Raw genomic sequence first — 20972 nt, forward strand, 5'->3', positions numbered from 1 at the left:
TCTCAGGGCCCATATCAGTGTTTCCTATCCCCCGGTGGACAACAACAAAAGCCTCTAGGATAATGAAACAAACAGTCCTCTCCCCTGACAGCCACTAAGCTACCTCACTCCCTCCTGTTTTTCCTTTCCTTTTGCCTTTCTTGTGAACTCATTTCTGTACTTAAAAAAAAATGTTATATTTCATTCAATATTTCCAAGCACTTACTCCATGTGAGCTTTTGGGTTACCTGAGCCCATCGTCCTGCCTATGTCCTCTGCAGAATTCTCAGTTTGCTTCCTATGCAGATAAAACCAGGGTTGGCCTTTGCTCCATGAAGCACATGGTGAGGTGGGGTGTCCTCAAGGTGGATAAAAAGAAGAATAAGGGGCCTGTCACCAATTTTTCCTCCTCTGATCTCATCTGTGAATATTCTCTAAACACAATCCTGTCCATTACATTTCTTGCATAAAACTTTCATTTCATTCCCTTTCACTCCTTGATTTGGCCCAAACTGATCTTACTCCCACCATATGCCTTTATGAACCCAGGTTTCTTGTCTGCCACCACGCGTGTATGCATGCCGACCTCTCTTACTAGAATGCTGCTCAGCTCCTCATCCTGCCTGCCCTTTAAGGCCCAGTCCAAAATCTCATCATCTGAAAAGCTTGGCTTGATTTCTTCCCTGATGTCTCCACACAATCATGCTTATGTTAACACACACTTACACATATCTGCAAATCTCTACTTTATCTGAGCTACCATATCATTCTGTCATGCAAACGATTCTGTCCTCACTGAATTAGAGTAATTAGTATAGGCTAAACTAGTAAATACCAGAGTATATGATGAGTTTTAAGGGTAAGCATTTTATGATACTTTCAGTTGTGCATGTGCATACCAAACCATAGTGTATTTTTTATGGTGGTGGGGTAGGGGCAGAGATTTTCTCTTAAGTTAAAGAAGCAATGTATTAGCCTATAAGTTCCTTGGAGGCAATATCTGTGTGGGATGCATCTTGACACACACACACATGTAAACACACACACACACACACACACACATATCCCATGCCCCCATGTTTAGGACAGTGTTTGCATATCATAGACAGTAAATTTTTTTTAAATGAATGAATGAGTGAATGAATGAAACATTAATATAGTAGCTTGAAAGGAATGTCTTTATTGGATCCTGTGTGTTTCCAAAAGTCATCTTGCCAACTCTAAACTAATAATAATAGATTTTTGTTCTGTTCTTTGCACTCGACAGATGAATGCCCTACAATGTGCTGAGTACAAGAGGCATTGATTCTCAGCCTCCTGCTTTCGGGCATCTAAGGATACCTCTTTATTCATTGATATGGTCACCTTCCCCTTACCCCGACTCCAGCAATAGGTGACTCTTAGTGATCAGACACAGTCTCAGAATATATGCTCTCATTCTCTATGAGTCTGTCTGTATAGCATCTATCGCTGTAGTCACAGGCAATTACCTTCTCAGTAAGCTCTTTCCAAAAACAAGACTCTCCAGTGTTTCAGAATTCAAGTGCTGCTATCAATTTTGACTTTGTAGCTCAAATGGACAAAAGAGATAAAGTTAAAGACAAAACAGCTTTTCATTCTGACTGATCTGGATTTGACTCCTGCTTCCACCTCTTTAGTGTTGTGTGACCTTGAACCAGCCAGTCAACCTCCTTTTTCTCTCATTTGCAAAATGGGAGTGACAGTACCCAGCTCACAGTGTGGCTGAGAGGATTAGACGGAGTGCATGGAACCCCTGATATACTCCTGAGCATGTAGGAGATGCTCATTTGTCCTCATCACCACCCTCATTATCCTCGTCGGAGGACTGAGATGAGTTTCTGGTATATTTCCTCAGAAATCAGCCTGGTGCATCCTCTCTTTCTGTTCACTCAAACATAATGGAGGCTTGAGCAGGGGACTTGACTGTCTGCTGTTGCCATTTATCAATACTGTCAGGTGGCTCTGCTGAGCTCTGCCATGGCGTTGACAGAGGCACAACCACAGCTCCTTTCAGCAGACCCGGTCTTGGCCCTCCAGGTGCTCATGCTTTGGGAGATGACAGAGGCAAACAAAGTACTTGAGAGAAGACAACACCCCCCACGATCTCACTGTATTTCCAGCAAAACACTTGAGGCCTACCCAGGTGTGAATTGTGAAGACCTAGGCAATAAAACCAGGGATTTGAAGTATGTCCACCTCTGAGGGTTTTCAAAGTCTTTCAAAGAGGAAATTTCATTGGTTCTTGAGAGGAGGGGTCTCAGGAAAAAATAAGAACCACATAATGCCAGGCAGCCCAAAATGTGAAAGGCTGGGTTATTCAGCTAAGTAAACCAAGTTTAGAAAATTTCAAGAATTTTCAATCACACTTCTTAGACTTTTGTCCACGCCCCTCCCTATGACTTGACCAATACACAAGAAAATTGGTTTTTTATTATAGCCCTGCCACTAACCTGTGCTTCTGACAAAGTCACTTATGTGTGATCTATCATTGTTTTGTCATCTATGAAAGGATAGCAGCCAGGCCGTTTTCACTCTAGTGGATAAAACAAATGAAATAAAAGCAGCATTCACTCTCAAACCCCTGGGTTTAAACTCTTAAATTCCTTGGGTTTAATCCCTGGGTTTAAACTCACTTATTAGTGAGTCTACCCAGGTTTAATCTTCCATTGTCCCTTCCAGGAGCTGCAGTGGAAGCTAAATTGGGGATTGGTCCAGGAATTCCATCTGGATCTAGTCTATCAGCATAAAATGTCAACGGGAAGAAGAAAAAGAAATTCTGACTCGCCTGACAAAGAGTTACTCAGAAAGAAAGTAATTTACTGTGTTTTGATTTCAAAACCTGGAATAAAGAGAAGGGTTTTTTTTTAAGTCTACTTGACTTAAAAAAAAAATCTAACTTTCATGTTGTCCTTCAGCGGAGACTGAGAGTGAGAGAGTTGTACCCACCTTTGTCCAACATCCCGGAATTCAAAAACACTTTTTATGATGAAAGATGAGTGAAAATGGGGAATTTTATCATTGGGATTGCTTGAGCCTTAGTAGCCTTGTTCACAAAATGGTTAATGGACAAGATGCAGGCAGGATATTTTAGACGTTGCTCCTGTGCTGAGTTTGGAGCACAGGTGTGGGCTGACAAACAGAGTGATAATTCATAAAGGTGCTAACTGTGTCATGCTGGAATGGAGGCTTAAAAATAATAGAACATGATCTAGCTGGTTTGCTAACATGAAAGAAGTCAACTCGAAGTAACACAAACTATTTTCTTGGGGTACACAGTCTGAAGAATCCAGGATGCCAAACTCTATTGCATCACACATCATGAATCTGTAATGAAATATGTCATGCTTAAGAACAAACCTGTAGGAACATCAGTCATGGCCAGCTGGCACAAACACTGAAAGGCCAAGCAATTAGCTAATGACAGCATTACTGCATGCTAATGTTGTTCCAGGTTCAGGCAGTAACGTTGTTGACATACCTTTGTTCCTTGGCCCAGAGTCTGAGGCTTCCAACTCCTCCTGTGTGCTGATGTTACAAAGCTGGCGTCAGGACAACTCTCCTGTTACCCCTAAAGTTAAGCAGGACGCTGTGCTGTAATAAGGACACTGGTGGCCCACCACCAACAGATGGTGTATGATGAGTGGTTCTAGTCATTTTGATGAATGGGACTGTAGGTCTAAGTAAGTTTGGCAAGTGATATACACCCTCGTCCGAGCTTCCTCTTGTGATTATAGACCATATCTGATGAGAAGTAAGAGACCGAAATTAGGATACACCCTGTTTTTAGGTGTAAAAGAGGTTTTTTCACCTCTGGGCCATCTAGAGATTGAACTTTCATCCATAGTCTTGTATTTCACTCATTCACGTGACTGATGTATGTGCAGACTTCTAGATATCAGAAAATACCAGATCCTTTCATCCAGAACCCTTTTTAGTATTTTAGTAATTTGTGAATTGGGAAATTCTGCTGTGCTAAAGGACAGAATGACTGCCTCTAATAAAGTTTGGATCTTTATATGACAGATCTTCCTACAACTGATTGTAATTAATCATGTTCATAGGCTTATCACCATTTACTAACCTCAGCCATATGATATTTCATAATATTTTATCACGCCCGTTTGCAAGTTGGTGGTTTTTCTGCACTGCTCTACATGCCAATCTTCCTATACTAAGCAAAGGTTACATGTCTGTTGACTAAGGATGTGCAAATAGCAGAAATGCCAGCCTTAATGTCTTTCTGCACTGTGGATTCCAGTCAGCTTCCCAGAAGGACAATCAGCTAGGCTTGTTGGTCAAACTCCTCTTTAAATAGAGGCTGCTGTTGCTTCAACAGACCAAATAAGGGAAACATAGAGTAAAAGTAATTTCATTTAACTCCCTGTTGAGTGTAGTGATAGAATCAAAGTAATGCTGTCCTGAAAAGAGACTAAAATACTGCTCTTCAGATAGGTAATATTTATATCACACTTGACAACATACTGGCTAGTTTTCAAATTATAAATAAATAACTTTTAAAATAGCTGTTTCTTAGCAAAACAGCTTAGGCTGGAACATCCCTTAAATAATCTTTAAAGACATTCATCAAAAACTTGAAAATTCACCCTAACCCAGAAACATAGCGTTGTTAGTGGCTAAAAAGATTTAATTTAACTGCTGAATGAGGTGATCTTTCAGATGATCTCATAAGTTTATTTTCTTAATTAGGAGTATGCTTGGAGGCATGTAGATGAAAAACATTTATTCTGTCACTCCTAAATGGAACTTTTCCTGCTGTGAAATGAAATTTAATACACCACCATAGTAAAAGTTTGATTGAACCTTATAGCAAATAAATGATGTGAAAAGCATCACGAGGTAATAAAAAATATCAGAGGGCTTTTTACTTCAATTTAATAGTATCCAATTCAGTTCATTCATGGATAAGGCCATAATTTTTATTTTTATTTCTGGTGACTTTCTGAAGAGATTATCGAAGTTTCCTTTTTTTGAGAATACAAAACCAGACGAAGGTGATTCCTCATTATTTTCAGTCTAGCTTTTCTGATGATATGTTCTTTGTACTATTTACAAAGACCTCCTTTTTAATACAAACAAAAGATCATCTGGAAGTATATGTTTTAGAGTGAGAGAAAATACCAATAAAAATACATTCAATAATAATGGCATAATACCAAGTAACGATGGCTCATTCCTTAAGGTCACTCTGATGTAATATTGCTGTGTTCCCACACAACATTTTGCATTTTGACATTCCTGAAAATCATCAGTACAGTTTTCAGCAATAGCAAGCTTTACTATAGCATTGTAGCAATTTTAACCATCGCAGATTTAGATTTCTATAGGTCATGCTAACAATAAGACTTGCTTTATTAGGTATTTTTACTGTTGCTTACATACCTAGTATATAGTATGTTCTGACTTTTAAAATTTCTTAAAACATAGTATTCTATTTGATAATATTTCCTGATGCTTTTGGGAATTTCTACTCAATTCCTAAGTTGTAATTATGTAGGTTGAAGGCAGGGGAGTTGGAATGTTCCTGTAGGCTTTCCCAAGGTGATTCAGCCATGAAGAATACAAACATTCAAGGAAAAAGACTATGCAGGCCACAGAGAAGGAATGTCTGGTGGGCACAGTGGCTCACACCTGTAATCCCCGCACCTTGGGAGGCTGAGGTGGGAAAATTGTTTGAGTCCAGGAGTTTGAGACCAGCCTGTGCAACATGGTGAGACCAGCCCCGCAATCTCTATCTACAAAAAATAAAAACAAAAAAATTAGCCAGGCATGGTGGCACACGCCTGTGCTCCCAGAGGCTGAGGTGGGAGGATCATTTCATTGAGGCTGCCGTGAGCCGTGTTAACACCACTGCTCTCCACTCCAGCCTAAGTGACAGAGTGAGACCTTATCTTCAAAAAAAGAAAAGGAACGTCTAAGAAGTAGAAGAACAGATGGGAGGTGGGGGTGATTCAAGTGGAAAGAAGGGAGTGAACATTGCTGCTAAAAGACCCAGCATGAAAAATGGCCACCAGATTTGCCATTTGGAAAATTACTGGGGTCCCCAGGGAGACTAATTTTAGTGGTGAAAGAAAAGCCCAGATTGCAAGTAGTTGAAGACATTTTGAATAGGAGAAGGAAGAAAGACAGGAAGTATAGACCACCCATTGGAGAACTGAATATAAGAAGAGGGTTAGAAAGGAAACACAGCCAGAGGTGGATGTGTGGCCAAGGAAGGCACTAAGATGAAAAGGTTTAAGCATGTTCATAGCTGAGAGAAAGACCGAAGAGAAGGGAAGGGTTGAAGAAAGGGGTCACTGAGGAGCTGGCTGATGGAGCGATGTCCTGAAGGAGACAGCAAAAAAATCCATCCACACACACTGTACTGGACACTGAAAGTCTGCTGAGTGAACATAACATGCACAGTTAGAGGGGTATATTGGGACAAATAAAATTGAAAAGACCAACAAAATAGAAAGTTACCCAGAAACAAACAAGTGAAGGTTGTATCTTACATTTCTTAGTAGCTGCTGTAGTTCTTTTTTTTTTTTTTCTTTTTTAAAGAATGCCTATGAGAGCTGCTCTTTTGTTCAATTAAAATGAAGATTAACTTTGTAGCTGAATTTAATTGAAGTTTCTCCTCCACTGTTCAAATAATGGATTTGTACTTAGGACTGTTAAATGTGGCAGAGAAATAGGCTCCAATGAAATAAACAAAACCACTGCAAATAGGACAGATTATCTCAAGAGATTTTGCTTAAAAAAAAGTGCCAACATATTCTTCCAGATTTATATCTACCTTCACTTTTCATGGCATGGGGTACTGGGCAACATCTTACCTGATAGTACCTTGGATTTATTTGCGCTATCTTCTGTATCATTCTCTTTTGTTTCTTTTTCTCCAATATTTTAGGTGAAAGGTAGCATTTATTATTTTGCTTAAGAAAATTCATTTTAATAACTAAATGGAATACAAAGGAAGAAATTTTGTCAGTTTCCCCAAGTACCCTTCTTCCACAGATCTCCAAGGGTTTTAACTATTTCTCATTAGCTGTTAGAAACCTACTCAGGATGTCATAGGGTGATGTCCATTTTTACAAACCGAGGCAGGTTTTCAAGGGGGTAAGTCTTCCACCAGAAGTCCAGTGATCCATGCAGGCAGTGACATGACCAGAGGACATCTTCAAGATGAATCACACCACTGGGGTGCCGATTACCCCTCATGATGGGGAAAGTCATTTGGGGAGTAATGGTCAATATTCAGAACTGTGAGTCCTCAGGCTCACTCCTTAGGTGTTTTTCCAAACTTGAGTCAAAGTTGGCACAAATGAGATCTGATGAGAAAAAGATATCAGATATGAAAACATTTGGGACCCCATTATTCTTTGGTTCATACTGAAGCAGAGTGCCTGCTGCTGGGTGCAGATAGTTCTGAACAAAATGCTTTGGTGCCTTTTCGCAGTTGGGTCACAGCTCTTTACTGTGAAGGGTGCCGCCACATGGGGTGAGGAGGCTCACCACTCAGCATCTTCCCATGTTCTGGTGAAGAAGAGAGACCCCAATGGTGGTAGTTCCATTCTGAAATTCTTTATTAACCACTAAGACCAGACATTTATATTATAAAATTTCACTGCTGATGATATCAAAACCCTCAATTGAGTATATGTATCCTCATTTTTTCTGAACAATAACTGAAGCTTAGAGAAGTTAAGAAAGGGTCATAAGTTGTGAGGACCTAGGATTCCAAATCAGGTCTCTCAGATTTCAAAGCCCACGCCCTTCACTGCTACATCCACTGTTGTCATAATTAAAAGACTTTAAAATAGCATCTTAAGCAAGGTTATTGATATATTTAACTAATTGAATAATCTCATATTAACTCCAGTAGCATTGCTGGATTAAACACATTCATTGAAATCTCTCTGAATGCCCAGATGTCACCACAACGCAGTATATCCATGTAACAAAACTGCACTTAAATGTATACACATTTTTAAAAAAGAAATATCTCTGAGGGCAGTAATACTTTGGATCTTTCTAGATTAGTGAAATCTTACCTGTGTGGAGCACACTTGAAATTTTGGAAGGCCACTAAAAAGTTAGAAGTAGAAAGTTACTTGTATTAAATGAGCCCCTTGTATACCTCAAATAAAGCACCTCTTGGTATGTCAGACTCCCTCTAGACTTCTAAGTGACTGTGGCCTGTCCTGTCTGGCCATCTTTCTTTCCTCCTAAAGATTACAGAGATATATGATATGAAAAGATTGTGAAGTGAAAATGTAATTAGTGTACACTGAAATTGTTTGAAAATTAAGGTAGAGATTGATGGCTTTCCTCTGCCCTTCTTAGATGTGGACACAAGGAGTGTTTAAAGTCTGTATTTTTTTAAGCTGGGAGTAGGGAAGATTGGAACTCCTCAGGGTGTGAGAAGCACAAACAGCTGTATTCCTATGGAAATACTGAAACTCCTGCAGAATTCTTCAGCACAGGAGAACATTCCCCTTGCATAGTTTGGGACAGCAGTGATCTCTGATTCGGAGGGAGAAAACTCAAAGAGAAGCCCAGAGTGCAGACTGAGGACTGCATCTTACTTCTCACACAGCAGGTGAGGTATCTCTGAGATTTGGCCATCCAAATCCAGTCTGCAAATGGGGAGAAATGGAGACTGGTCCTTTTTATAGCTCCACCAGGAAAAGATTAAAAAAAAAAATTGGAGAATTGCTATTAGAATAAGTTTTGAGAGTATCTTGTGTCATCTTTAAAAACAAGACATTGTAAGATTTTAACAGTGATAAGTGATGCATCACGACCTCCTGGTTTTAGTTTTTGTTTGTTTTTTTTTTCAAAGAATTTAAAAGATAAACATATGCAAACAGAGTAGCACAATGAACCTAATGGTCATCTTCAACGATTATCAACTCATAGCCAATTCGTTACACACTCCCTGAACCTTCCCCTGATATTACTTGAAGCGAATACTAGAAACAAAATCATCTCTAAGCATTTCCATATGTATTTCTAAAAAAGTTCTTCTCTAAACAAAACTGCAATACTATTACTACATCTAAAAAACTAACAACAATCCCTTAACGTCATCAGATCTCCCATGTGTTCAAATTGCCAATTGTATCGTGAATGTCATATTTTCTTTTAACAAAATATTTGAATCAGGATCCAAGTAAGCTCCTCACATTGCAGTAGACTTTTAAAGAAATCAACAAACTCCCCTCCATTTCTCTTTTTCTCCCCCCTCCAAACTTATTTATTAAGAAAACGTCTTTCTCTCCCACTCTTTCCTTCAGTCTGGATGTGGCTGACTACATCTTTTTGGCATAATGTGATATATTCCTCTAACTCCTGTATTTCCTAAAAATTGGAAATTAGATCGAAAGCCTTGGTTAGATTCAAGTTTGAGCTTGTTTGTTTGTTTGTTTGTTTGTTTAGTCAAGACTATTTCATACTGCTTTCTTCCATCAGAAGGGACGTCATGTCTGGGTTTCACTTTTTTCTGTGCTGTGAGCAGCCACTGGTGTTCAGTGTGAAGTCTCAGTATTTTGGGTTTTCCCAGGTCCCCGGGTCCTCGTTTGTTCACTGTCACTCAGTGAGCTGGGGCATCTGGTCAGACCTAAGGTCTTCAGCTTTAGCCAGCTAAGAACTTTCAGGGACCCATCACCCCAAAGTTAGACTTTTTCAGAATGATTTTGTGAAGATAAACATTCAATTCAATTCATGAAACTTCAGTACATAAATAAAATTGTACCAAAATGTAGAACAAAGACAAATTTTTAAAGTATGTGAAGTCTTTCTATTCTTACTTGAAGTATACTGTTTTTACCTGATGAATGGCATCATTATTTTGAGCTTCCTTTGCCATAATCTGTTTCCACTTGTTGGTTAAATACCCATTGTGTATTCTGTGCTAATCTTGCTTTACTGCTTATTTAATGCTCTTTAAAAACCAGGATATCTGAACGTGTAGATCTTGGATTTCATGCAACTAGTGTCCGGCAGTAGAACTGCAAGCAGGAGCATACCTCTACAGCTCTCTTTTCTTTATTTCTCTTTTTTCTTTTTATGGTGTTGGGTGTATAGTAGGTATATGTATTTATGGGGTACATGAGATGTTTTGATCCAGGCATGCAATGCATAATAATCACATCATGGAGAATGGGTGTCCATCCCCTCAAGCATTTATCCTTTGTGTTACAAACAGTTCAGTTATGCTCTTTTAGTTATTTTAAAGTGCACAATTAAATTGTTATTGACTATCATCACCCTGTTGTGTTATCAAATACTAGGTCTTATTCAGTCTTTCTTTTTTTTTAACCCATTAACCATCCCCACCTCCCCACTAACCCCTCACTATCCTTCCCAGCCTCTAATAAATATCCTTCTACTCTATATTTATGAGTTCAATTGTTTTAATCTTTAGATCCCACAGATAAGTGAGAACATGCAATGTTTGTCTTCCCGTGCTTGGCTTACTTCACTTAATGACCTCCAGTTCCATCCATGTTGCTGCAAATGACAGAATCTCATTCCTTTTTCATGGCTGAATAGTACTTCATCGCATAAATGTGCCACATTTTCTGTATCCATTTGTCTGTTGATAGACACTTAGGTTGCTTCTAAATCTTGACTATTGTGTGCAGAGCTACAGCAAATGTGGAGCTGATCTTCCAAATACTGATTTCCTTTCAGTATTTGGAAAAGATTGCTGGATCATATGGTAGCTTGATTTCTAGTTTTTTGAGAAACCTCCAAACTGTTCTCCATAGTGGTTGTACTAATTTACATTCCCACCAACCAGTGTATGAAGGTTCCCTTTTCTGCATATCCTTGCCAGCATTTGTTGTTGCCTGTCTTTTGGATAGAAGCCATTTTAACTGGGGTGTGATGGTTTCTCACTGTAGTTTAGACTTGCATTTCTCTGATGATCAGTGATGTTGAGCACCTTTCATATTCATGTTTGCCATTTGTATTCTTTTAAGAAATGTCTAATCAAGTCTTTTGCCCATTTTTTGATTGGATTATTAGATTTTTTTTCCCCATAGAGTTGTTTGAACTCTGTATATATTTTCGTTCTTAATCCATTTCAGATGCATAGTTTGCAAATATTTTCTCCTGTTCTGTGGATTGTCTCTGCACTTTATTGATTGTTTCCTTTGCTGTGTGGAAGCTTTTTTTTTTTTTTTTTTTTTTTTAGACAGAGTCTCACTCTATCGTCCAGGCTGGAGTGCAGTGGTGCAATCTTGGCTCACTGCAACCTCCACCTCCCAGGTTCAAGCAGTTCTCTGCCTCAGCCTCCCAAGTAGCTGGGATTACAGGCGGGCCCCCAACCCAGCTAATGTTTGTATTTTTAGTAGAGACGGGATTTCACCATGTTAGTCAGGCTGGTCTCAAACTCCTGACCTCGTAATCTGCCCACCTCGGCCTCCCAAAGTGCTGGTATTACAGGCGTGAGTCACCCCACCCGGCCGCTGTGTGGAAGCTTTTTAACTTGATGTGATCCCATTTGTTAATTTTTGCTTTGATTGCCTGTGCTCAAGAAAATTTGCCCAGACCAATATCCTGGAGATTTTCCCCAATGTTTTCTTGTAGTCATTTCATATTTTGAGGTAATTCCAAGTCTCTTTTCTGAAGCAGGCCTGAGACCTACTGATCTTTCCCTTGTATTCAGATGACTCTCTTCTGAGCTGGAGTAAGTGTGCCTCTATCCTTTCCTCTCTTTTTATCACTCTGTGCTTCCTCCCCTCTTTTTTTTCTTCCTTCATCCTTCCTTTCTTCCCTTTCTTTTATTCCCTCCTTCCTTCCATCTTTCTTCCTTCCTTCTTTCCTCCCTTCCCTCCTTCCTGTCTTCATTTGTTCACTCATCCTTTCTTTCCTCCCTCTTTCATATATTCTTTCCCTTTCTCCCTTTCTTCCTTTCATCTTTTGTTCTCCTTATTTTTTATCCACTATGGTGTTCTCTCCCCTAGGTGTACTCTTAAGCCTCATTTCACTGATAAAATCTATGTTGATGCAAAGATAATCTAGATAATGTTAAAATGTGAACCTGATTCTCTGTGCCCAAAGCTATCTTTCCAAATGCATACAGATATAGTCAGCCATTTAACATACCCTGATAAGTTCCAGCTGTGTACTAGGGTTATGTAGGAGACAGAGAAGTGCCAACATGGTGGGAATGCTGACAAGAATAGGTGCAAATAAAGTACTGTGTGACAACTAACAGGTGACTCTGCCAGGGAAAACTGGGGAGGGGCTTCATCTGGGAAGTGACATTTAAGCTGAGTCTTCAAAGAATATGATTAAGACAGTATATTTGTGTCCAGGCCCAGTGGCTGACACCTATAATCCTAGCAGTTTGGGAGGCCGAGGGCGGGGTGGATCCCCTGAGGTCAGGGGTTCAAGACCAGCCAGGCCAACATGACAAAACCCCATCTCTACTAAAAATACAAAAATTAGCCAGGCATGATGGCACGCATCTGAGATCCCAGCTGCTCCGGAGGCTGAGGCTAAGGCAGGAGAATCTCCTGAATGCAGGAGGCAGAGGCTGCAGTGAGCCAAGATCATGCCACTGCCTCCAGCCTGGGTGACAGAGCAAGACTCCATCTCAAAAAAAAAAAAAAAAAAAAAAAAAGTATATTTGTGTAAAAATAGTTAAGGAAGACTTAGTATGTTATTTTATTGAGGCATTGACCCCAAGTTCTTAGCTAATGGACTTGACTTTTATGTATGGCAACAACTTATATATATCAACTTCGCTTGTTAGAGAAAGTGAGCCTGACAACGTGTTGTTTCCTTCATGTGTGTGCAAAAATGTGTAAGTGTAAAATATCATGTTTATCAGCTTCCCGTCTAATTTGTAGTGGGACAAAATAATTTCTAGTTGTGGGGAGCTTTGGGATGTGGGTGGACACAGTCACCTTTCTTTCCCCGCTGTGGCAGGATCCTCTTTTAGGTAGTAGTGAAAGAGGATTGCCTTCCGTGCTCCCACTGTGTGAACTCCTGGGTTGTTGTAAGGGTCTACAGACCCACAGGTGTGCCGAGTTATCGTTTGTCTGGCTTTTAAGGTCTCCCATGTAGATGTATTCTCATGTTTCTAGTATGTATAAAAGAAGTATTGTTGCTACTCTAGTACAGAACTTTTTTTTTTTTAGTTGAAGTCTTCCTCTGTTGCCCGGGCTGGAGTGCAGTGGTATGATCTTGGCTCACTGCAACCTCCGCGTCCCGGGTTCAAGTGATTTTCCCACCTCAGCTTCCCAAGTAGTTGGGATTCCAGGTGCCTGCCACCATGCCCAGCTAATTTTTATGTTTTTAGTAGAGACAGGGTTTCATCATGTTGGCCAGGCTGGTCTCGAACTCCCAACATCAGGTGATACGCCCACCTCGGCCTCCCAAAGTGCTGGGATTAAAGCCATGAGCCATCGTGCCCAGCCTAGAACCATTTAAAAGTATCATTGGAGCTGTAGTATTAGCTGTTTGTCATTCTGTATAGTTTTAAACTATAGATACTAAAATAAAATTACTATCTTGTATGTTTGGAGTGTGAGTGTGTGTTTTCTGGTTGAGAACTTTTTGAACATTTCTGGAACTAAAAGGGGTCTTCATAAAATAGATAATGATGATGTCAACAACATTTGAATGTACTTAATGCCACTGATTTGTACAATTTAAAGTGTTAAATCTTCTGCTATGTATATTTTACCACAATAAAAAGTATTTAAAAAATTTTTAAACTTAAAACAAGACATATACACAGAAAATAAAGGGATTTTCGTATTTGAAGAAACTGGATACCACTGTCCTAGAACTTTTATTAATTTGGCAAATGCGTAGCCAGCACCAAGCAAAAAATGCACATGGTGGTCTCACCCTACCAGTCTGAGGTTTCCTCAAGAGCCTTACACATCAACTACTCTGTCTCCATGGCAAAATACACAGGTTCAAAATATGTATTCATCTAAAATACAGAGAATACTGTGTTCTTATGAGTAAACAAACATTTTCTGTTCAACGTATACTATTTAGATATAATGAATAAATACTATATGTATTCATCACTCAACAGTGTCTGAAGGTTCACAGCATGTCACATGCTCCATGTCGGGTGGAATGCTGCACGTCAGGCAAGCCATGCTCTGTCCTTTGACTAAGTGTTGAGAGAAACAGAGGTCTCTGCATTTTTGAGGCTTGCCACCTAGCAGGGATGGTGCTCGGTGCCTCACTCATGAGTGTGTGATTGCACAAGATGATGACTGTGATGTGATTTTACTCTATGGTAAGGTCAGTGAAAGGACAAATACATGAGGCTTTGCAGGCATGTGTCAGGTGTTGGGGGATGGCTCAGAGAAGGGCTTCCCTGAGGAAGTGATAGTTCAGCTGAGGTTTGAATAATGAACAAATAGCGACAACACTCAGAAGAGGAAATTAACCACATTTCCCCTCTCAGATTCGACTCTTCTCCCCAGTAGCAGGTATCATGTGTTCTTCAGTATTCCACCCTGGCATGTAGCATTTGACGCATGTGAACCCTCAGTCACTGTTGAGTGATGAATAAACATATAGTATCTATTCATTATATCTAGATAGTATACTTTGAACAGAAAATGTTACCCATAAGAACACAGCATTCTCTGTGTTTTTCATGAATACACGTTTTGAACCTGTGTATTTTATGATGGAGACAAAGTAGTTGATTTGTAAGGCTCTTGGTGAAACCTCAGACTTGCAGGATAAGACCACCACGTGCATTTCTTCAAGAACAAGGACAGTATGGGGCAGGGGTGGGGCTTGTATATGCCTTAGGTATACATCGTCTTTGTGAGTGGAGGAGAAATGATTAGACCCACAGTGAGAGGGTCTAGGTGAGCAGGTAAATGTAAATGGAGTCTTGCTAGGGAACCTGCACTGGCCAAAGTAAAACTTAGTATTTTTTGATATATAACTTTTGCATTGTTTCTAATCCTAAATCAAATTTGGGATCAGAATGAACTTCCATAGCAAAGATATATATATATATGTTTATATATGTGTGTGTGTGTATATGTATATATGTGTATATATGTGTGTGTATATAGATGTACACACACACATACATACACACACACACACAAATAAGGATAAGTAACAAAATGCTCTGCTGGAGGCTTAAAAAGCAATGCTGCATGAGTTGAGTCATTTTGAAAAGGGTGAATTAGCAATATATATTATTCAATAATTAAAAATTCAAGTTGTCCAAGTTTTAAAAAGCTCTCTGAAAGAGTACAAAGAAATATGATTTTGAAAACATGTAATACAGTCAACGTAAAACCTCTATTTCCTTGTGTGAATGAACATTCACCATGTAATTAATTTACTTACAAGAGATACTTTGAATCCTTCTACCAGATATGTAAAAATTTCTTTCTGAAATGGATTGAAAACAGAAGACTGTTCATGATGAATATTTTCCTCAGAAATTTCGGTCTGGAAAACTGAGGTCTTGCTTTGAGTTACATTTTCTGGAGTTCTCAAAATGTCAATAATGTCTGAATTAAACTCTTTGAATTGAAAAAAAATGCTCTGCTGGAAGATCAGTTAAGGCTTCCTAATGTAAACAAAGATGTAATAATTAGGGAGAATTGTTTCTGTAGTAGACTCTTGTTACTACTGATACTATTTTTGCAGAGAACTAGATGTGGTGCAAGACAAATCACATGCCCCAAATTCACCAGTTACACCTGGTAAATGTATGATTGGTAGGTTCTCCCTCAGTACCAGTCTAATAAATAAACCTTACTTTGCTTCTAAATCTAGGGACTTGAAATAGTGAATTGCTTTCAACTTTTATTTTTATTTTATTTATTTTTATTTTTTGAGATGGAGTCTTACTCTGTCACCAGGCTGGAGTGCAGTGGTGCAGTCTTGGGTTCAAGCAATTCTCCTGCCTCAGCCTCCTGAGTAGCTGGGATTACAAGCACGTGCCACCACACCCAGCTAATTTTTGTATTTTTAGTAGAGACAGGATTTCACCGTATTGGCCAGAATGGTCTCCATCTCTTGACCTCATGATCCGTCCGCCTCGGCCTCCCAAAGTGCTGGGATTACAGACATGAGCCAATGCACCTGGCCTCAACTTTTTATTATCTGTCAAGTTCCAAGATAAATATTAAATTTTTCAAATAAATTTTTTGGTTTTTATTATATTGTTGCTATTGAAGACATAGGACCACTTATAACATCAGATTCTTTTTTTTTAATTGACAAATAAAAAGTTTATGTATGGTGTTACAACATGATGTTTTGATATATGTATAATGAGTAAATCAAGCTAATTAACATTTCTATTACGTTACATGAATTTTTTTTTTTTTGTGGTGAGATCATTTAAAAATCTACTTTCTTAGCAGTTTTCAAGTATACAATGTGTCTCAGTCCATTCAGGATGCTATAACAAATTACCATAAAGTAGGTGGCTTATCAACAATAGACATTTATTGCTCAGAGTTCTGGATACCCAGAAGTCCAAGATCAAAGCATGGGATATTTGGTGTCTGGTGAGGGCCCCCTTCCTTTATAGATGGTGCCTTCCCACTGCATCTTCACATGGCAGAAGGCGCAAACAAGCTCCCTAGGGCCTCTTACTGATCCCACTCAGGAGGGTTCTGCCCTCACGATTTAATCTCCTCCCGAAGGCCCCACCTCGTAACGCCATCACTTTGAAGGTATCAGCATCTGAATTTTGGGGGGATACATTGAGGCCATAGCACAATACATTATTAACTGCAGTCACCAGTCACCATGCTCTACAGTAGCTCTCCAGAACTTATTCTTCCCATCTAAATGAAACTCTGTACTCTTTGATCAACATCTTCCATTTCCTCTCACCCACCAGCCCCTGGTAACTACCATTCTAGTCTCTGCTTCTGTGAATTTGACTTTTTTTAATTTCAGGTTTATGTGAGATTGTACAGTATTTGTCTTTCTGTGCCTGGCTTATATACGCAGCATAATAATCCTCCAGGTTTGTCCATGTTGTCAGAAATAACAGTATTTCCTTCTTTTTTAAGACTAAATCACCTTCCATTGTGTATATATAGCACATTTTCTTTATCTATTCATCCACTGATGGATACTTAGACTGACTCTATATTTTGGCTATTGTGAATAATGCTGCAGTTAACATGAGCATGCAGATATCTTTCAAGATACTGATTTCATTTTCTTTGGATACATACCCAGAAGGTGAATTGAGGGATCATATGGTAGTTCTATTTTTGATTTTTTGAAAAACCTCCATACTTTTTTCCACAGTGGCTCTACTAATTTACATTCCCACTAACAATATACAAGAGTTCTCTTTTCTCTACATGTTTACCAACATTTATTATATTTTTCTTTTTGATAAAAGTCTTTATGACAGGTAAGAGGTGATATCTCATTGTAGTTTTAATACGAGTTTCCGTGAGTATCAGATTCTTAATGTTTTGGTCTAAGAAATATATATTAAGATAAATAGCAAGAGCCGTGGCAGTAATGATCAAACATAACTACTATGGTTACAATACCTAAGGGAGAATTCCTCACTCATTTAAAAATTGGCACCTCCTCATTCCATAATGAGAGAAATGAGTGAGGAAAAATGGAACAATAATGGCATTTCTTTTATACTATTTAAGAGACTCTAATAATTATTCTTGCATATATTCTTTTTCTTTGTAGGAAAAGCCATTGACAAAATCCCTGCAACGTGGAGAAGACCCCCAGTTTGATCAGGTATGTGATGTATATGTTATATGCTAGTTTTCCTTTAGTTCAGCATTCACGCAAGGCAGGGCCTGCATGCTCACTATTGTTGTATGGAGGAACATCCTCAAAGAGGATACGGGTATGTGATCTTAAGAACTGTACCCTGCAGTTTTCATGGTTGTGGTTTATAGCTGTTCAGTAAATGTCTATCGGTTAGAATCAAAAAGAACTGGAAAGTATTGGGATAATATGAGTAGGTCTTCAATTGATTATTTCGTGTATCTTTACATATTGGAATTAAAGAAACCAAGAAAAGAGTTTAAAGGAAATTCCATTCCTTTAAAAACTTGAGATTCTTCTAAATAAATGATGCTATGTGATGATCAGATCTCTACACTAGAGCTTATTCTTGTTTTCATCCAACACTTTTTTGGAGGCCTACTATTTGCTTGATGCTGTGCTAGGTACTGGTGATACAAAATCTAAGATAAGTTTTAGGCCTTCAAGAATTCACTCTCTTGTGAGAAAGATACTACCTAAAAGATAAGTATAACATAGTATAGGATCTTAAGATTCTAATAGAGAAAATAATATATGAACAAAATTATTTAAGACAGAATAAATACAAAGTAAGTCCTTTGAAAATAGGTTAGGACTAGTAAAAGAACATTCAACTCTAAACAGTAGGTAATAAACGTACAATATCAGGATCTGATAGATTCTGGTTCAGTAACTTCAGGAAGGTCCTTGGCACGTTTAAAAATGATGGATAACAGGACATCCAAGGAGGCCGGAGGTATGTTTGTGAAGTTTCCTAAACTTTTGCAGTTAATGACAAAAAAGGCACTATGTTCTTCAGAAATGTCAATTGGTGCCAACGTCAGATACAAAATACTGCTGGATATTCCCTGGCTTGAGCTAGTATGGTGTTTTTATGGTCTAATGAAAAACACACAGGGTGTACACTTTCTGTAGGGCTTTGAAATTGCCTTTAAAATGAAATCCAGAGGAAGTCTCCCTGGCTGTACAAATTTAGCCTTGTATGATCCAGAAACATCATGACTGTACCGACAAAATCCTTCATTTTCTATTTTATGAGCTGTTCTGTGAAGGAGACCTCACAGGTTTATGCTCACAGCCAGCCCCGCAAGGGTGGCGTGGCTCTGGGCTTGCTCTGTTGCTAGCCGAGCTGGCCGTTTTCCAGAATGCTGGTGAAATGGAAGATGGGCCTCATCTCTTTGTGCCATGACGCTATCTTTTCTAGTCACATTGTCCATTGTTGTTGTCACCTGGCAGGTGCCGAGGTGGTCAGAGACCCTTGGTGAATATGGTATATGATGTTTGGGGTGACCATTTTGGAAATGTGGCAAGTTGTAGCTTTTTAAGAATGTAAATAGTGTAGGGTACAGTGGCTCACACCTGTAATTCCAGCACTTTGGGAGGCCGAGGCAGGTGGATCTCCTGAGCCCAAGAGTTCGAGACCAGACTGGGAAACAGGATGAAACCTTGCCACTATCAAAAATACAAAAAAATTAGCCAGGCATAGTGGTACATGCCTGTGGTCCCAGCTACTCAGGATGCTGAGGTGAGAGGATCACTTGAGAAGGCGGAGGTGGCAGTTGAGCCAAGTTCACACCACTGCACTCAAACCTGGGTAACAGTGAGAGCCCATCTCGAAAAAAAAAATGTAAATACTTATCACCTGTCTTCTATTATCTTTCCACTCTATTTTATATTCTTTGTCTCTTTATCCTATTAAATTATCACTGTCCTTTCTTCAAAAACATTTTTCTCCAGCTTAATGTACCTCTCTTTATTCTCTGAGAAAATGGTCCTAAATTTTAACTTTGCAGGTAATAGTAATCCGAAATAACTGGGCTTAAACACAATTTCTCATTTATTACTCAGCTTTCTATTTCTGAATCTCAGTATTGTGGAAAAGACATGACCTTTGGAATTAGACAGACCTGGGTTTAAATCCCACCTTTGTCACTTAATTAGCTATATAACTTTTAACTTTGCATCTCCAAGTGTTGTCCATGCATCTGTGTCATCAGCATCACCTGGGAGCTTGTTAGAAATGCAGACTGTCAGCCTGACCCCGGAACTGCTGCATCCGCCACCTAACAAAACTTCCAGGTGACTCACATGCACGTTAACGCTTGAGAAGCCCTGCCCTGTAACGTATCTCTGTGTATTAAAGACCCTTTAAGTGTGAACCAATAGTAAGATGGTCACTAAGAACTTTCAAATAGGACACATAGGATTGTCCTCTGATCATTACATCATAAACTCACAAATGAACTGTGAGAGAGGACAAGCCACAAAATCTAATCCTGTTTTAAAGTGATAGCAAGACTTTCAGGCCTGATATGGTTTGGCTGTGTCCCACCGAAATCTCTCCTCGAAGCGTAGCTCCCATAATTCCCATGTGTCATGGGAGGGACTCAGTGAGAGGTAATAAGATCATGGCGGGCCAGTCTTCCCCATGCTATTCTCATGACAGTGGATACATCTCATGAGATTTGTTGGTTTTATAAAGAAGAGTTCCCATGCACTTGCTGTCTCTTGCCTGCTGCCATTGTTAGACGTGACTTTGCTCCTCATTCACCCTCCGCCGTGATTGTGCGGCCTCCCAGCCATGCAGAACTGTGAGCCAATGAAAGTTCTTTCCTTTATAAATTACCCAGTCTCTGGTATGTCTTTATTAGCAGCATGAGAACAGACTAATATAAGGCCATAGAGAAGCTTGACTAAAGTGGGTCCACCCGTAGATTCAATGGGGAAAAGGTTGGCAAAGTATAATAGCTTTTGAAAGTGCTTACTGTGGTTCAAACGTGTACCCTCCAAAATTCAGCTGCTGTTAATGTGATAGTATCAAGAGGTGGGGCCTTTAAGTGGTAATTTTCCCATGAGGGCTCCTCCCTTATGAATGGGATTAGGTGCTCTTATGAAAGGTCTTGACACAGGGAGCCCCTCTCTTTTGGTCCTTTCTCCATGTGAGGACACAGTGTTCAAGGAGCCGTCTTGGAAGTAGAGACTGAACCTTCACCAGACAGTGAACCTGCTGGTGACTTGATCTTGGACTTCCCAGCCTTCAGAACTATGCTGAATACATTTTTGTTCTTTATCAATTACCAATCTCAGCAGCACTAAAACAGTGCTCATCTGCTGTTACAGCCAACAAACTCTAGGAATTTCAGTTCCATTGGTAAGGCCATGAATACAGCAAGGTCTCTTAGTCC

At 39.4% G+C, this 20972-nt stretch overlaps 1 protein-coding gene across 6 annotated transcripts in view; it reads left to right on the plus strand.

Moving 5' to 3' along the window:
- FRY (FRY microtubule binding protein) overlaps positions 1-20972 on the plus strand; it is a 454114-nt gene that overhangs the window by 238906 nt on the left and 194236 nt on the right. For all 6 annotated transcript variants that reach the window (XM_074021820.1, XM_074021819.1, XM_074021818.1 and 3 more), the window contains one exon: positions 17701-17754. In XM_074021820.1, the coding sequence (XP_073877921.1) occupies positions 17701-17754 (54 nt within the window). The remainder of the gene's footprint in view (positions 1-17700; positions 17755-20972) is intronic.

The sequence above is a fragment of the Macaca fascicularis genome, chromosome 17, assembly GCF_037993035.2.
Source record: "Macaca fascicularis isolate 582-1 chromosome 17, T2T-MFA8v1.1".
NCBI classification, from domain to species: domain Eukaryota; kingdom Metazoa; phylum Chordata; class Mammalia; order Primates; family Cercopithecidae; genus Macaca; species Macaca fascicularis.